Source organism: Botryllus schlosseri, chromosome 3, assembly GCF_051294905.1.
Source record: "Botryllus schlosseri isolate E-star chromosome 3, Bs_hap1, whole genome shotgun sequence".
NCBI classification, from domain to species: domain Eukaryota; kingdom Metazoa; phylum Chordata; class Ascidiacea; order Stolidobranchia; family Styelidae; genus Botryllus; species Botryllus schlosseri.
The window spans coordinates 18,840,119-18,858,762 of NC_137238.1; the positions used below are offsets into that span (position 1 = coordinate 18,840,119).

Here is an 18,644-nt window from a genome sequence, read left to right on the forward strand (position 1 = left end):
ATAGCAAAAAACATTGAACAAGACATTATTTTCTTTCAAGGTAGGTTCCATTGCACTGAGACTAATCCTAATGCTGGTAGTGGCTACATAGAGCACGGCGTCGCTCTGTACCTACTGCTGCCCTGCTAAATTTGATAACTTTTGGAATTGAATAAGAGTATTGATTTAGGGTAGCCTAATTGAGGGCGAAACCGGGCAACCTATATTGCATCTATGTCTGTCTCAGACAGTACAGTTTGCCAACTATTAACAACAGCTATCCAGCGTACCGAGCTCTAGGCTACTGCCAAAGCTATGAATTAATGAATGAATTGCTCTAGATCTTCAAAGAATATCAAAATTTTGCTCAAATGAAGTTGAAATCAGCCTATCCTCCATTGAGCGCGACTGCTGGAGTTTGAATTCGGCGAGCTTTCTTGAATACGAAATAAGTTGCATCTTCAACAATCGTCTTCTATCAGAATGGTTATGAAACACATGTTTAGTCAAAATTCACACAGACTTTGTCAATTTCTCGCGCCCCCCCAGGTTGAGAACCACTGTCCTAGAGATTGATTTTGTGGTGACGTTCCATATGCCGTTTTCTAAGCGTCTCGGTCTTGGCATTGTATGGGCCATATGCACATCAAGGCAATATGCTTACTGATATCAACTGACTCTCCAGGGATGGAGAACGTTGTTTGATCGCCGGAACCGTTTTAGCTAGTGTGGAATAGTGTTGTTGGGCACAGGCGAATAGCATACTTTAAACAACAACAATAATAATAATTTGAAACTGAACTTAATTTTAGCATTTCCAAATGCTTTATTTCGCGTTTTTCCAAAGTTTCAAATCGCCGGTCGCGATTGCGTTGACCCCTGGTGTAGTACAAAATGAGACAAGCTTGGTATACAGACGTTAAGCATTCTCATGGTTATGGGAATGCACTGTGATTTGATATGAACTGGTTTTTGCTGTATTTATTTCCCATTCTCACTTTCATTCAATGTCCAAGTTTTTGCGAATTCAGCAATTCCAATTCAAATCTAATTTGAAAAAAGCTGTGTAGCTTTAATTCTAATTTAATTTGGAAAAAGTTGTGTAGCTCTAATTCTAATTCGGAAAAGCTGAAACTTTCCAAGTTGTCCACGTCTGCCTGTTACAGGACAGCGTATCGTAATCAACATCGCAGAAACTATCGAGATGTCGACGTCATCCACGTGAGCTGCTTGACTGACTCCCAAATTACCCGCCTTTTACGTTACTTTTGTGGTGTTGACTAAAAAAGGTCACCTATCTGTCCCATCTCAACTCCGGAAATACCGGTCGTGCCGTATATTTCGTTGATTGCCTTACCAATTCTGCCGTTCGTATCATCAGAGGAGAGTTTTTGATCGCATTTTGATACTTTTTCTACAAGAAAAAGAGGGCAAATTCTTAGTCATCCTCCGAGGATACTTTCAATTCATTGAAAAGATATGATTTCACTTCATTTAGTAAGTTTGGTCATTTGTATACAGATACACTATGGATATAGATCCAGGTATCTTATACCTGCAAGACCGTAACTGCAGCACCACACACCCCCCAAATGGCGAGGGGAAGAGCTCGAAGGGCGCCTAAAATTATATCGTGAATTAACAAATTATAAATATTTTTTTTGATAATTTATGCAACTTTTCAAAAAAAAATTCGCGCTCTACGCGAAATAACGATGCCAAATATCTTGATTATTGGGAACACTACCCTCAAGAAAAACTACGCGTGGTTTATAGAGATGAGGATTTCGGCGTCGGCCATTACCGCGCCGTGACATTAAGTTTTAGGCCATGTAACATGCGACTCCGAGAAGTGTGCCAGGACGATCGGCAGCGAGAAAAACTTGGCTGAAAAGGTCTGCCTTTATGCTGACCGAAAACATCGATTTGTATAATTGTTCACAGGCACCTGAATTGCTCGAGCCCAATGTCCTGGCAATGTGAACCCCACACGGCAAATGCCATCCCGCAGAGAAAAATTATTTGCCAATGAAGAAATACCAATTTGAAATCGTGTGCGTCTTTAGTTCATGTGGGCGATTTCAATATCATTTAATATAGCAGGCAGGTCATGAAATAACCAGGGTTGTAATGACTCGACTCGAAGTCACGTTTTTCAGATGACTCGACTTGGACTCGAGTCATTGCGCATGACTCGAACCAAGTCATGTGACTCGAGACTCAGACAGCCAAGACCGACGTTTCATTGTAATTTCGAGGAATAGTAAAGTAATTCCACTATTGGGATTTCGTCTATTGGTACCGGTACTTGAAAATGCGTCCAGAAACTGCTAAGAATGACGAAACTTAGTATTATAAATGCGAACCATTCGATATCACCAAACAGAGTTACAAAAAGTGGATTTAACAAGCCGTTAACTGGAAACTGGGCAGTCAACACAATGACTTTGACTCGACTCGAGTCATAATACCATGACTCGGTGTTGAATTGAAAATGAATCGAGTCAAAACTATAAAACTGAGATTCACTTGTGACTCGGAGCATTGCGACTTGGTTACAACCCTGGAAATAACATCATGTAACGAAGTCATTATACCAACGGGTCCGCCCGAATATGTCTAATTATATCATTTACGGGCCCAGCATTTGCCAATACACCTCACTTAGCTCCACCGGTAAATCCGATTACGTGAGCAGAGAGAGGATAAACTATGATAGCAATGTGTATAATGTATATATACTATTCCCGATCGTATTGGCATATTCAATCACTAATTAAAATCTTCGCTCTTCGTGAATTATTATAACCACTTAATTTATGGAAATATGATGCACACGCGCATGGCACATATCTCTGGTTTTTGATATTTGATAAATTTTGCCGAATGTAAAATTGTAACGGGAGCTCAGGGATTAGCTATTGTTCTACGATACAATCTTATGTCACTGCGAGAACTACCACACGCGGCGACGCCGTTATTCTTCAGGCCTCCTGGGTGTTTTTGACCCGTTCAAATCCAGGGGCGCATAAGCCCCGGTTACGAACCACTGATCAAAAACATCCGAAATAATTCCCAGATTTATTACAAAAACAGATGTCCGCACCATACAAATCCATCAATAACCAGCAATCCACACGTTGCATTGGGAGTAGGAGCACCTACTTCAAAACATCTTCACAAACTTTTCATAGTCGAGAACAGAATTATGTGGAGCCATGAGTCCGACAAGCGGTATCTTACGACAGTCGAGAGTGGCGTTTCATAGAAATTTGTCCTCGTGATCACATATTAGTCATCAGAAAAGTGAAAATTTGCATCCTAGTTTAGTCCCGAACCAAGCAGGGCCACCAAAGTCATGACAGTGTCACAATCAACCAATAGCGAGTTCGACTCGCAAAATGGTCTCAGTTCCAAGATAGTATTTGCCACGAAGCACGCGATGTCCTGAAATAACCGCGTCTAAATAGGACCATCCCATCCGCGATGCTCGAATTCTTCCCGCGCAAAGCGCCATAATAACACTCACAGGCGAATCAAGACTTCAGAAAGTGATCGTGCGGTCTCGCCACCTTCCTCGGCTCCTTCAAATAACTAACCGGGCACTGCATCTCCTGCCAGCCGACCGGTATCATCATTTCCCCGGCGCAGCTTTTCGCCAGCACCACACCCAGGCCGTTTTCCGCGGTGGTCAGCAAGTACGAAGACGCGTCGCCCAGAGACAAGATCTTCGCCAGCACGCAATCGCCCGGACGGTAAGACCTCGCGATTTCGACTTTCTCGATATCCTTAGCGCGCACGTCTTCGCGACGTATCACCCCGCGAAAAGGTTCCGATATCCTACTGTTATTCACGGCCGTGATCAGACACTTCGCAGCACGCGCCGATATGCCCACCACCTTACAAGTCACCACGCTGCCAATCTGCGGCAGTATTTGTTTCTCGTGTTTCGACCGTACGGATATGATCATTTCGTTGCCTTGTTTCGTCTCTTCGACAACGCCGGCCAGGGATGCGAAGATGAACCCGTGGCGAGCGTACGTGCCCGAACCCGCGTGTATTTCTTCGGAGCTTCCTAGTTTTTCTCCCGGAACGCACACTCTGATGGATTGCGTCGGCATATTGATAATTTAACGATATTGATCACGATAAGTTATGCTGTAAATTGACTGCACAGATAGTTAAAGTAGTCAGCAATGGTACTAAGCGGAACGCTGTGAAATTCCCCACATTTATACAAGTAGAAGATGAACACCTGAAAAGCAGCGGCGGTCAGTGACGAAGTACCTCTAGGTTTCGCCTACCAGCAGTACTTACTGGAGTGGTTGTGATTTCATACTGGTTGTGATTTCTACTTGGTCGGTTTTTAGGCACAACTACGTACTTTTTTAACTTATTCTTTGGAAAGTAGAACGCAGTTTTGGGATATGCTAGCATATTTTTTATGGGTAAAATTATCATAGCGACTGGCCAAAAGAAACCCTGTATTTCAAAAGATTGCGCCAATTTGTATCGTCATAGGTGATTTTACGTTAGTCTCGAAGATGCAAACTGCAATTTCGGAAGCGGTCACCCCCATATTAACAGCTAGAAGTTGGCTATGCTACCCATCGACCAAATCTACTAATTTGAGCAACTAGTTGCAATAGTTTCGGCAAATCCTGGAAATCGCTACTTCCACTTGTAATTGAATAGAAATTTACAACATTACTTCTACTCCTGTAGCAACGCCGTTTACATTGATCAGCCGAGTTGTGCTGTAGGTGTATTCCCCATTTTCGAAAAATGACATTCAATCGCAGTGACTAGAGCGATATTTTTCTCAGTTGTAATGCCAATCTCCGTTATAAATCTGCTGCAAACATATCCCAGAGTCGCAAGTAGTTTTGCGTAATAATCTGTTAAGTGCAAGTAGCCTAAATTTAACCACTCCAGTAAGTAGTGCAAGTAGACAAAACTTACCTTGCGTATCCTGACAAGTAGAAGTACTTTATTACTGGCCAACTTTAAAATTCAGTGCTGAAACATATTACTAACACGTTAGAAATTTGAAATGCATAATTTTCATTCGCAATATTACAAACGCTAGCCTACAGAAGCACATCTGCTCAAACTGGGAACTGAAACAGGTTGTTTTTAGTTTATCCAATAACCAAGAGGTGAAGTAACATCTAGTACTTGACCGATTTTATTTCTAATTTTGCATTGGTCTTCTTTATTTGAGTACAACTACATGGCGTGTCACTGGGGAATACATTCACCTATATCAACATAATAAATTCATTGTTATACTTTACAAAATATCAAAGCAATGGAAGTTAAGGACTTTGACCATGCTATAATGAGTACGACACAAAAATAAAGCAGGTTTCTCAACCTATTCCAACCCATAATTGTCAAGGGAATCCTCTTTACTGGTTCAACATGTGATACACAGGGATACCTGTCACATGAGAATATACCTACGAACAAACAAATCCCATAATTACAATTATAAACCCACACAGACAAGAAGAAATATAAATCTCAAAATAGCAATAAAAAATATTGGATTAAAGGACACAGTGTATACATGGCTGCTAAGAATATCCACATAGCTCTCCACATCACATTGTAAAACAGTATTTTGATATCTGAAAAACTACAGAAACAGTGGATTTCACGATTATATATATAAAATTATATTACATTTAGTCAATGATAATACTATGAACGCTGTCATTTCCAATTTCATCCATATCTCCTCTTTTGGGCAGATAAGTTACATTGGACCATTTCAAGATACCAATGAGTATGACATCTTCCATCCACAAAATAAGCCAAAATGCGTCCAATAATATATTCAGGCTAATTGTTTTTAGCTGAAAGTATGACACTGCAGTAAGACCACAATGCTAAAAGAGCAAGGGAGCATAGCATGAACTTGGATTTAGACAAAATTGGTTTGAAGATTTCTGCCAGATTTGGATGGGATTTTGAAGACGGATCTTGACATGGAACTTGCAATCTAGAACAGGATTTGAAATTACCAAATCTGGGTATTTTGCCAGCAAATAGGCAATGGTCTGGACAAGGAAGTTCAAAGTATTGTCTCACAGTCTCATAATGAATCTAGTCTGCTTCACTGTTATCATAAAATTTCGCCACTGCATCTTTGTAATCCGCCAACTCTCGGTCGAGCTGAGATACTTTACATTGGATTTGTTGCATACTCTTAAGCTTAGCTTTCGTCGTTGATTTGAAGCGCTCTAGCTTTTCTTGGAGCAATTTCTCACTGTCCTCTAAAAACTGGTTGAACATGGCATCACTTTTCAGTGCGTACTCTTCCAAAATCTTTGCGTCTACCTTTAGTTGGTCCCCAAGGGAGTCAGCCATTTTGTCAACCGAATTCTTCATAAATCTACGTTTGGAATTTTATGACACAGGAGAGTAGCATAGAGAATCTGAACCTATAAGTCTAAACATAGTGTAAAGTTGATTATTATGCCATGATACTGCAAAAAAATCAATAGCACTCAAAAGTTGGCGGGTTACAAGAAGAATATATTCCTGAATGCAATAAGCTGGTTCCTGATACTATACTACTCGTATATATCAAATTCACTTTTGCAATTGTCAAGTAGATGATTCATGTGCTTAAAGTAAATCGAACCGTAAATTATAGTATAATGTTTCCTCTATTTCAAACCTCAAATCAGAGCATTCAAGTTCAATCTTAAACTTATCCCCCCCCGAGGCCATTTGTGCAAAGTAGTGTAGCAAAATACCTGAGGTATATATATATCATGTTTTATATAAATTTTGAATAAAATCACCGAAGAAAACGTTGGGTAACAATGTTGAAACACCTCTAAATTCTATATGCTGATTAATAAATACAGTCAGCACCTTGGCGCCCCCCTAAAATAGGCATTGAACCTAGAACATGTAAGGCATGCACACATGAATGACAAATGACATGAAAAATAAAAAGGCAAGGGATGGAAATGAAATAAAGGCATCTGTCGGTAGGCATCCATAAACATGATTGTCGGCATAATAGTATGCCAATTCTGAGGAGATCAACGTTACATGCGGCTGCACGATACGATAACAAAGTAAGCTTCTACTTTTTCGGGGTAGTTAAGCGGCTTTGTTTTGGGCTATCACCACTTTTACTCCACAATTAATTTGGGCAAAATCAATTACCTTTGAAACTTTCGAGTTTAGAAATTGGAAGATAATAGTTTTGCGAGAAATTTGCCCGAGTTTTAATAGAAGTGAAATTGTCCTGATAACCATGTGAAATGGACGATGTGTCATGGCGACTGAAAATATTGTTGAAGATGGTCCCTATTTGCAGTGCCATTAGTTGGGAAGATGCATATTATTCCTAACTTAGCTACCAGGGATTAAGTGCTGACAGCGGGCGACTCCTCGACCAAATCGACTTTTTTGACACTGAGTAGCCTACTACTATTCGGACCATTCATTTCTACTTCTGCTCCAAGTAGTTTGGATGAGCACTGGAAGTAGCTACTCCTAAAATTGAGTATTGGTAGAAATCCATATCACTTCTACTTCTACCCGAGTAGCAACACTGACTGCTTATAGACCACCGCTGAGCATCATTAATGATATAAACATTGCACAATGCACAGTTGCACTTTCACATGCAAATGATTTGTTGCAGTACGCCATAATATGAATACATCAAAATACTTTCGCTTAAAAGCTGGATAAAAGAGCGGCAGCTTGAATTTTTGTGCATCAAGTGACTGATTTTTAAAAATGGTCAATTCAGGGTTGTTCAAAATAACGTTTTTGCCGGTTTTCGGGATTTACCGATTAAACTGTTGAGTAGTCGAAAAGAATGCTGCACACCGAATTTCAACCAGCAGAGCCTCCGCAGAGCCAATTGAAAATTTTGAATTTATTTCGAAAACAATTTTTTTTCTTCAAATTTTACTGTCAACCCCATGGAATTGCTGGGTGGTCTACAAAATCGATGCAAAACAAATTTGACGCAATTCTAACCCGTAGAAGCGAAGCTTTTTGAGATTTTCATTAACAATTTTGGGATTACCCACGGTCAATGCTATTTTTGCAAATTCAAAACTTACAACTGCAATAATATCGCTTTTGCTGGAGCCGCGGAAGTGAACGGAAGGCCATTTTCTTCTATTCAATTACTTTGGGCGATTCAACAATATCGTGGGGTTGAAAGAAAAAATTTTATGGTTTATTTTTCATAATGAATTCAAAAAATTTAATAGGCTTTGCGGATAATTCTACTCTTTGGAATTCAGCTAAATTTGGTATGCAGCGTTTTTTTCAGGCAAACTTACAACTCAATCAGTGAATCCCCGGAATTCGGAAAAAGAAGTTGTTTTTGAACAACCCTAATGGTCATGCAATTTGCAATACAGTGTTGTACTGCGGTTGGACTCGAAAAATAAATAACACACTGGGTTTTCAAACTAAAGCAACGTGCAAAACAGACTGAGCAAGCAAATGATAAAAAAAGAGAGGAAACACGGCTAACGGAGCACCAAAATACATCCAAATAAAAGGTTGGTTTGCAGAGAAGAGCACACATACCATTTTCTAGTGCTAACGTTGTTTCAGAAATAACTAAATATCCTGACTGATGAAAACATGAAAAAATCAAGCGGGCAATTATGGATTGATATTGCATTCGGCTGAATCCCTGATTGTACATTTTAATCACGGTATTTTCAGAGTAGGCAAGTAACAAACGATTGCACGAAATATTATCTGATAAAAGATTGGTGCAAATATTTTAAATTTGTCTAAAATCTGTAGCAAATATTTTAAACTCGTCTAGGGATCGTAGCAACGAAGAGTAGGCCTACCAGGCACGAGAAATACACCGGTCAAATACAATAATTCAACTTGATTGTGGCACAATAAGAGCAGCTCAGTGAAATCGACCAGGAATAATTCCTTCATATGAATAGATTCAATTCAAAAGCAAACATGGCAATACATTGTGTCATGAATCCTGAGTAATAGCGTAATAGACACGTAACCAGTTGGAAAAGGGACATTCGAAAAAATGGAGGGGTTTAGATTTTTTCCAATTTACCAATATAGCATCAATTCATTAGGATTCAGCAGACCTACATGTGTAATGCAGATTGCACAAGCTTCTTAATTAACATCACGCATCATTGATTACTATGAATTAATGAACTGCAACCGACTACTGGAGCTAGAACAGGCATTTTGGTTAGAAGAGGAAGGGGGCTTAAGTAATAACATTAATTGTTTATCATCAAGTACTTCTTCCTTTGCATCTGAACTTGCATGGATTTCAGATAATCCAGATCAATTTCGGCACAAATATCGTCAGGTTTTATGCCGGTGAGATACAGCTTGTCGGTGATGTAGGAGCTTTTCGGGATGCCGTTGACTTCAATGTCTGGTAGAGGAGCCCATGTATCTATTTTCGGGTCGTAGACCGACACAATGCTTGCCGGTGACGGTCCTTCTATTCTCTGGGCATGGCAGAAAGTGAAAACTCTCTGATCATACCATACGGCAAGACCGGCAGAGCACAATGCGGGCATATCTTTGATACGCGAACACGTCCCGGTGGATATGTCGAATACGAAAGCCGTGCAATCTTCACATCGGCTCATTATAAAAATCCGGTCCTGCGATGCTGCCATGAAAAACTTCTGCGGAAGCCGATTTCGCAACGAATGGGGGTATACTCTTGAGTCTTCAATAGTATACTGATAAACATAATGTGAAGTTACCATAAACACGCTCCCGCCGATTCCAACACATCTAGAGAAACAAGGAGAAGCATTCCCTGAAACAGTTTGGTGAAACCCTCTAACCTGCGCCCTGTATTGAGCGGCATTACCCGGATGCGTCGGTTGAAATCCTCTAGCCTGCGCCTCGGATTGAGTGGCTTTCCATTCCCCCTCGTTCAACTGATACCGGGTTAAAATCTGACCATTGCCGGCGTAAATGCAGCCTTCGTAGAAGACCACACTACCATCGTCGGAGAATCCGCAAGGGAGAGTGATAGGAGGGAGATATTTGTCAGACGCCACGTCGTAATGCACAATCATTTGACTCTCATTCTCGAAATAAAGGATTTGCCCACCAGATTTTCTCTTTCTGGACGCGCACGGCTGATCAGCAGCATAGTATTTCGCAATGAACGCTAAACAATCGTTCGATTCGCTAACGAGCGGTTGGGATAAAATGGCTTCCTTCGAGTCTTTAGACAGGTACGACAGGTCCATGGTTTCGAACAACTTGAAAAATCGATTCTTCCTCTCTTCCAAATCATAGCTGACCCAGGACAGCATCCCATTAAATTTCTGTATTTCACATTCACACATACTACCTGACGCGGCGTTTTGCAATAAACTCAAGCAGTGCTGAAGGCAACCATACTCTATAGAATAGAAGTCCTCAGTTTCCATGAACTCCTCAAAATTTTCCGCCAGAAATTTTCCGATCTTGACACTCAACGATTCTTTGCAATGTAAATAGGACAATGCCACCATCTCGGCACAATTCTCCATACTAATCCTTTGCGCTAGGAACGCCACACATATTCTCGCCAACTCGCTCAGCTGCATCATTTCAGTCAAGTTGAGCACATCCTTGACAGTTTTCGCTGATATTTTAACTTTGCCTGTATACACGAAATCCAAACATTGTTTCACCACTTCCGTGGGGACGTGGGAAAAATCAACAATTCCAGTGTTAGCTTCCTTCGTATCATGCGAGAACATGGACTCAAAATACTCTGTCGCAGACGCCAAAACATTTTTGTGAGCTTTAAACTCGGAGTCCGCGCACTTGATGGTGACGTCACAAAATTTGCCGTCATATCTCAATCTTTGAAGCGACGAAATAAGCTTGGCCGGGAAGCATTTAGACTTGGCTACAATCGCAGAATCACCCATTGTCTCGAATGAAATGCTATACTATACTTGTTAACAAGTAGTATACCTAAACCTGAAAATGGAAAAGATACATAACGTTTACTTAGTGAATCGTGCTTTTGACTTTATGATTACGTGCGTGAAGAGGTGACACAGTTTCATTTTGACTGTAAACCATGAGAAAGGGGGTTCGTGTGCAGATAATGTGAAGTATGGAAAAACTAGCAGTTCCTATGTACAATACTCTTCTCTTCCAGCAAGCTGAAATTACTGAAACAAAGCGTAAAACCTCAGTATTCAGATCACTGAGCGCTGCGGCAACTCTACAATCGGGAGAGCCTGTAAAACTTTTTCTCTCATATTCGGAGACCTTCATACCAGGGACTGTATCGCCAAGTTGTCATGGGGCATGGCACAATGAAGTAATGCAAATTTATGCAAACTTGTTTCAACTCCACAAAATTTAAAACGCAAAAAGTAGGCCCAAGTTGTATTAGCCTACTTAAAAAACTAATTTAGAGTCTTTAGTCTACTCGTAAGAACTAGTCTAAAATATCAAACCTTCAACATAGGCGACGGACGCAGGTATGCTTTTTTGCGGCTGGCTACGCCTCTGCTTGATACTTGATAGTATCGTAATTTTCCACCATACAGGCCTACATGAGACTGAGTAATTGGTGATATTGAACGACTGCGAGTCGTTCTAATGGTAGCATTTACACGATTAATTTGTCAATTCTGCTGCATTTTGACCTCAACTCTTTGTGAGATCATCGATCCCGCATACCTACAGAAAATTAGCGTCCGGCGCCTATGCCCCTCAAGTAAGGGGGCAAAGTAGATCAAACAAAAGTAAGGTTGTTTGTTACTGACCTACTATCTGTTTTCATGAAAATTCACAGTAATAAAATAAGGACGAGCTCCATTCAATAAATACAGTCTAATTGCACCAGAGTTGTCTTGCAGTTTGTTCAAGTAATGCACAATACACATTGAATAAAATGACATAAAAAAGGCAAGGGATAGAAACGATGTGAAATCTGTAGGAAAAAGAAGCCTATTTGGCAAATAATGGTCGTGTAATCTTGAGCGCTTGGACAAAATTAGTAATAGGCCCTACTTGACACTTTTGAGTTAGAGTAGAAAATCGTTTTGGTAGAAGTTTGCATCAGTTTTAACAGAAGTGAAATTCTCCTAATAGCCGAGTGAAATAGATGTAGGCCTATCATTGCAACCGAATGTATTTTTGAAGATGTCCATTTGCAGTACCATTGGTAGTTTTGCATTAGTCAGTTGAATGCATATCTTTCCGAACTAAACCACCACATACTAACAGCATGTGACTCCACAACCAAAGCCGTGAACTCTAATCTGAATTGAGTATCAATTTTAATGATTCGAGTCGAGTAGTAAAAGACGAGTTTTTAAAGTACTGAAATTTATAGGCTCCTTGCCACTGAAAGAGTATTTATCAACGAGAATTATAATTTAGACATTATTTTCAACTGCAGAAGCCTTGAAACCTTGATTGGCTATCGCAGCATACGAAACACAAGGTACAAAGCGACGAACGTTACTGGAAATAACACATTTCCGAAGTCCTGCTCATCCCACAACATTGTCAAGAACTTGTGCAACAAAATCGTTATGGCAGAAAAAAATATCAAAGTGTCTTTAATTAGGCTTACCATATTTCGGAAATGAAAAAAGAGGACACTTTTTCAGAAATTTCAGACATGCAAAACTGGAGAAGAATTCTTAAAAACCGGTAAATTTTCCCCACTTCATGATCGGTTGACTAAAAAAAAAAAAAAAAAAAAAGGTCATCACTTCCGCTCAGAGCTCAAAATCACGTTTTTCACTCCACATATTTCCATGAGGATGACTAAAAAAAAAAAAAAAAAAAAAAAAGGTCATCACTTCCGCTCAGAGCTAAAAATCACGTTTTTCACTCCACATTGCCAGGTGGATGACTAAAAAAAAAAAAAGGTCTTCTTCTCGCTCAGAGCTGTCATCACCACTTTCATCACCAATTTCCTCTAAATCTGACCTAAATTTTCAAAAAAGAGGACAAAATCTCAAAAAAGAGGACAAAAGGGCGTCCTCCGAGGACACTTTCAAAAAAGTCAAAAAAGAGGACAAATCCTCTTAAAAGAGGACGTATGGTAAGCCTACTTTAATGTGATGAATAACGGGCATTATATTCTTTGCGGAGGCAGGAAAGGTTCATATTTGAGCTTTGACATATTACATTCAGTTATGACGCTAATAGTGATTGATACTCGAATCAAAGCATAATATGTGATTATGAATCGAATCACTCAAGTACTCGATTTTGCCCAGCCCTAGTTACCGGTAGAAATTTACGGCACTACTTCTACCCAAGTAGCAACACTGACCGGTTTTAGACTACCTCTGGACATCATTATTGATATGCACAGTTGCACTTTCAAATTGAAATGATTTGTTGTAGTACGGCACAATATGACTGTATCAAAACACTCTCTTTGCAACATTTTCGCATAAAAGCTGGATGAAAGAGCGGTTGTTTGAATTTCTGTGTAGCAAATCAAGTGACTGATTTTGAAAAATGGTCATGCAATTTGCAATAATGTGTGAATCGCTAACGACGGGCCGAATTCTGATATTCTATGCAAATCCGTATTGCTTGTGATTGGACAGAACAGAGAAATAACACACTGGGTTTGAATCTGAAGCAAGGTGCAAAAAGGACAAGCACGTAAACGATAAAAAGGACAGAAAACTTGGCTAACACGAGCACCAAAATACATCCTAATGAACGACTGTATTGCGGATAAGAGCACATATACCGTTTTCTAGTCCTAACCCTGATTCAGAAATTGCTAAATATCCTAATGAAAACATGAAAAAATCAAGCGGGCAGTTATGGATCGATATTGCGTTCGGCTGAATCTTTGATAGTTTATTCAATCACAGTATTTTCTATGTCTAGGCATTTAACATACAATTGCAAAAATATTATCTGATGCAATATTGGTGCAAATAGTTTGAATTAGTCTATAAATCGAGGTAAGAGTACCAGGTACAAAATATACATTAACCACATGCAATAATAAAAGCAGCTTACAGGGAAAATCAAGCAGGAATAATCCTTTCATACGAGTAGAATCAATTCAAAAGCAGTCATGGCAATACACTGTGTCATGAATTGAGAATAACGGAGTAATAGACGCGAAGCCAGCCGGAACAGGGCCGCATGAAAAAAGGGAGGGATTTTTTAAAAATTTACCAATATAGCATCAATTCATTAGGTTTAAGTAGGCCTGCATGCATAAATGCATATTGTACAAGTGTTGACACACTTGCGCGTATGATAACTTTGCCAGCTGGTTTGGCAGTGCTGTCAATTAGCAAGTCTCTGATCTCTTGTGAACAATTAAACACGCATGGCGTGTAATGCAACCTCGGAGACGATTTTCGCGAATCGAAATGTCAAAATCGGTTGTGGAATCTGTTCTGTAATGGCACCAGATTTCAGGTGATTCCGATTCTTTGATCCCGCACATCACGTAACACTGATTACTATGAATTACTGAATTGCAATTGAATATTAGAGATAGAACAGGCATTTCAAAAGGACAGGGTTTCTAGTTTGAAAAGATGGGGTTTCGCCCACCAAAAACCCTTTCGGCTACGTGACTAAGCAATAACATTAATTGTTTATCTTCAAATACCTCTTCCTTTGGATCTGGACTTGAATCGACTTCAGATAATCCAGATCAATTTCAGCACAGATATCGCCAGGTTTTGTGCCAGTAAGATACAGCTTGTCAGTGATGTAAAAGCTTTTCGGGATGCCGTCGACTTCGATGTCTGGTAGAGGAGCCCATGTATCTATTTTCGGGTCATAGACCGACACAATGGTTGCCGGTGACGGTTCATTTCTTCTGTGGGAATGGCAGAAAGTAAAAATTCTCTGATCATACCATACAGCAAGACCAAAAGAACACGGTGCGGGCATACCTTTGATACGCGAACACAACTTGGTGGATATGTCAAATACAAACGCTCTGCAATCTTCACATTGGCTCATTATAAAAATCCGGTCCCAGGACGCTGCAATGAAGAACTTACGCGGAAGGTAATTTCGCAATGACTCGAGGGACAGTCTTGAGTCTCCGATAGTATACTGGTATATATAATGTGAAGTTACCATAAACACATTGCTGCCGATTCCGACACATCTGGAAAAGCAAGGACTGAGATTCCCTGAAAGCGTTGCGTGAAATCCTCTAGTGTCAATGTCGGGATGAGCAAAATCCCATGCACCCTCACTAAACTGATACCGGGATACGATCTGACCATCGCCGGCATAAATGCAGCCTTTATGGAAGACCACACTACTATCATCAGAGAATCCATGAGGAAGAGGGATAGGAGGGAGATATTTGTCAGACGCCACGTCGTAATGTACAATGATTTCACTCTCATTCTCAAAATACAGGACTTGTACACCAAATTTTTTTCTCTTTCTTGATGGGCCTGGCTGATCAGCAGCATAGTATTTCGCAATGAACGCTAAACAATCGTTTGATTTACTAACGAGTGGTTGCGATAAAATGGTTTCCTTCAGGAAGTCTTTGGACAGGTACGACAAGTCCATGGTTCAGACAACTTGAAAGATCGATTCTTTCTCTCTTCCAGATCATAGCTGACCCAGGACAGTATCCCGTTCCATTTCTGTATTTCACACACTCTACCTGTCACGGTGTTTTGCAATAAATTCAAGCAATGCTGAAGGCAACCATACTCCAAAGAATAGAAGTCCTCAGTTTCGATGAACTCCTCAAAATTTTTCGCCAAGAATATTCCGATCTTGACACTCAACGATTCTTTGCAATGTAAATAGGACAATGCCACCATCTCGGCACAATTCTCCATACTAATCCTTTCCACAAGGAACGCCACACAAAGTCTCGCCAACTCGCTCAGCTGCATCATTTCAGTCAAGTTGAGCACATCCTTGACGGTTTTCGCTGAAATCTCAACTTCGCCGGTATACACAAAATCCAGACATTGTTTCACCACTTCAGTAGGAACGTGGGAAAAATCAACAATTCCAGTGCTAGCTTCCTTCGTATCATACGAGAACATAGACTCAAAATACTCTGTCGAAGACGCCAAAACATTTTTGTAAGCTTTAAACTCCGAGTCCGCGCACTTGATGGTGACGTCACAAAATTTGCCGTCGTATCTCAATCTTTGAAGCGACGAAATAAGATTGCCCGGGAAGCATTTGGACTTGACTACAATCGCAGAATCATCCATTGTATCGAATGCTATATTATAATCGTTTACATGCTTTAGGATACCTGAAATTCCAAATAAGAATATGCAAAACAAAATGATTATTCGACGAATTGTGCTTTAAAAAAGGCTACGTGATTATATGCATATAAGAGGCGGAAGAAAACGGGTTTGAATACAGTAACGTCATTCAGAAGTAGGCATCGATTTATTGCTAGAAATTTCATCATTTCGATACACCACAAGACTGCGATTACAATGAAAGACAGGAAGGTGTCGAAACTACTTGGAGTAGTCTTCGAAATCAGACACCCCCCTGGCCTAGGCAATGTAAAAAAGGACTCATCGCATGCACACTGAAGTAGGTTACACTCAAATTAAAAAGGCCTAAAGGGGGTCTTGCACAATGTAGCGTGCATTGGTGATAATATAGCTGAATACTATGGCTGAACCAAAATTCATTTTTTTTCAAATTCTACTGGCTACTCGATTAGGCAACCGAGCAATTTCATCTAGTAGCAAGTACAATTTGAGAAAGAAGTCATTTTTGAACACTCCTAACCTACAGTCAGAATGTTATATTCAGGACTGCAACTAGTAAATAAAGAAATTTTTCAACCGGTTATTCTTGTATACCTCTTTACTGTATTCTTAACCGTTATTGCTTTCAGACATTGCAGATCAACTTGCCCGCGAATATCCTCGTGGCTTATACCAGTGAGATATAACTTATTAGTGATATAACAATTTTCTGCAACGCCATCAGTTTTAATCTCCGGTATCTTCGCCCAGCAATCCATGTTTGGGTCATACACGTAAACACGGCTTGTTTTGTCATTGGCTTTATCATAACGAAAAGCAAAAATCCTATGATCAAACCATACAGCAACACCGTAATAATACCATGTGGGATTTCTAATACATGAGCATATCTTTGTTGAAATATCAAATACATATGCTCGAGCTGGATTCCCACATTCCATTATATAAATTTTGTCTTCAGATGCTGTGATGAAAAAATTTTCCTTCAGAGTGTCTTGTAATTCAAAGAATTTCAATTTTAAATCTGACGTGGAACATTGATAAACATACTGACTAGTAACCATAAATATATTGTCACCAATTCCTACAGATTTACAATAACAAGGGTTGGGTAGATGTTCTACAGTACGTGAAGACATGCTACCACAAGATTCACATTCCACATCTCTTTTAACATAGTTCACCTTCGGTGGAGTCACATTCCATTTCCCATTACAGAACTGATACAGGCAAGCACCGGTACCTACATAGATACAACCTTTGTGGGATATGACATCTGCTTCAGATGACAATTTCCAAGGAAAAGCGATAGGTGACAAATATCTGTCTGATTCCAAATCATACCTGACAATCATTTGACTGTTACTTTCAAAGTATACAAATCCATTGAAGTCACTTTTCATTTGACCAACACCAACCTTGCCAGAAACACTACTCAATGCAACCAATGCTAAGCATTCCTTGGACTCAAGGATAAGTGGTTGGGATAAGATGTTATCTTTCACAAAATCTTGACTCAAGCATGACAAATCAACAGTTTTAAACAGCTTGAAAATCTGATCGTTTCTCTTATCCGGGTTGTAATTGATCCAAGACAGAAGAGCATTCCATTTCTGTACTTCATATGTTTCGCTGCACGCCGCGCTTTGCAGTAAATCCATGCAATGCAGAAGACAGCTCATATCCAACAACTTGAAGGCGTCATTCTTAATGAATTCTTCGAAATGCTTAGCCAAAAATATTCTAATTTTGTCACTCAGTAATTCCTTGCAATGGAGATTGGATAAAACGATCATTTCCGAACAATTCTCCATACTGATAGACTCTGCAAGGAACTCGACACAAAGCCCGGCTAGCTGCTTTAGCTGGATCATTTCAGAAAGGTTCAGCAATTCTTTCACTGTGACAACCGAAATTTCAAGATTCCCGGAATATATGAATTCTAGAGTCTGTTTTACAACATCTATCGGCAAGTGGGAAAAATCAACAATCCCAGTGCGAGCCTCCTTCGTTTCGTTTGAGAACATGGCCTCAAAGTATTCCGTTGCAGAAGCTAAAACAGTCTTGTGGGCTCTGAATTCGGTGTCATCGCATTTGATCGTGACATCGCAAAACTTGCCATCGCATCTCAATCTTTTAAGGGACGAAAGAAGATTGCCCGGGAAGCATCCCGACTTGGCTGAGATCGCAGGATGATCATCCATTGTGTCGAATCAAATATTATACTCTTACAGGTTATAAGATATCTAAACCAAAAATGCTAATTGATTAGAGTTAATAAAATTGCTAAAAATCTACATTACTTGGGAAAATGTGCTATTGGCGACATAATTAGGCCTACTTGCATAAAAGACACGCTCACACAATATTGTGCAGTTGAATTTTTGAAGAGCTTCTTGGAGGTGCAGAACTACAATATAC

At 39.9% G+C, this 18,644-nt stretch overlaps 3 protein-coding genes across 3 annotated transcripts; all 3 read right to left on the minus strand.

Moving 5' to 3' along the window:
• Positions 1-3,041: 3,041 nt before the first annotated feature.
• LOC145435003 (exosome complex component CSL4-like) lies at positions 3,042-4,175 on the minus strand. The gene has a single exon (XM_080312260.1). It carries the CDS (start codon positions 4,098-4,100, stop codon positions 3,516-3,518), a length of 585 nt encoding a protein of 194 aa, XP_080168386.1. The 5' UTR covers positions 4,101-4,175; the 3' UTR covers positions 3,042-3,515.
• A 2,260-nt stretch (positions 4,176-6,435) lies between these two features.
• Positions 6,436-10,913, minus strand: LOC145434984 (kelch-like protein 25). The gene has a single exon (XM_080312224.1). The coding sequence runs from the start codon at positions 10,911-10,913 to the stop codon at positions 9,243-9,245; it is 1,671 nt and encodes a 556-aa protein (XP_080168350.1). The 3' UTR covers positions 6,436-9,242.
• A 52-nt stretch (positions 10,914-10,965) lies between these two features.
• LOC145434987 (kelch-like protein 7) lies at positions 10,966-18,496 on the minus strand. Its single transcript, XM_080312230.1, has one exon. The coding sequence runs from the start codon at positions 18,425-18,427 to the stop codon at positions 16,796-16,798; it is 1,632 nt and encodes a 543-aa protein (XP_080168356.1). The 5' UTR covers positions 18,428-18,496; the 3' UTR covers positions 10,966-16,795.
• Between the last annotated feature and the right edge of the window lie 148 nt (positions 18,497-18,644).

Coding starts and splice junctions, on each gene's coding strand:
- LOC145435003 (XM_080312260.1), bottom strand. CDS start 4,100: ATGCCGACGCAATCCATCAGAGTGTGCGTTCCGGGAGAAAAACTAGGA.
- LOC145434984 (XM_080312224.1), bottom strand. CDS start 10,913: ATGGGTGATTCTGCGATTGTAGCCAAGTCTAAATGCTTCCCGGCCAAG.
- LOC145434987 (XM_080312230.1), bottom strand. CDS start 18,427: ATGGATGATCATCCTGCGATCTCAGCCAAGTCGGGATGCTTCCCGGGC.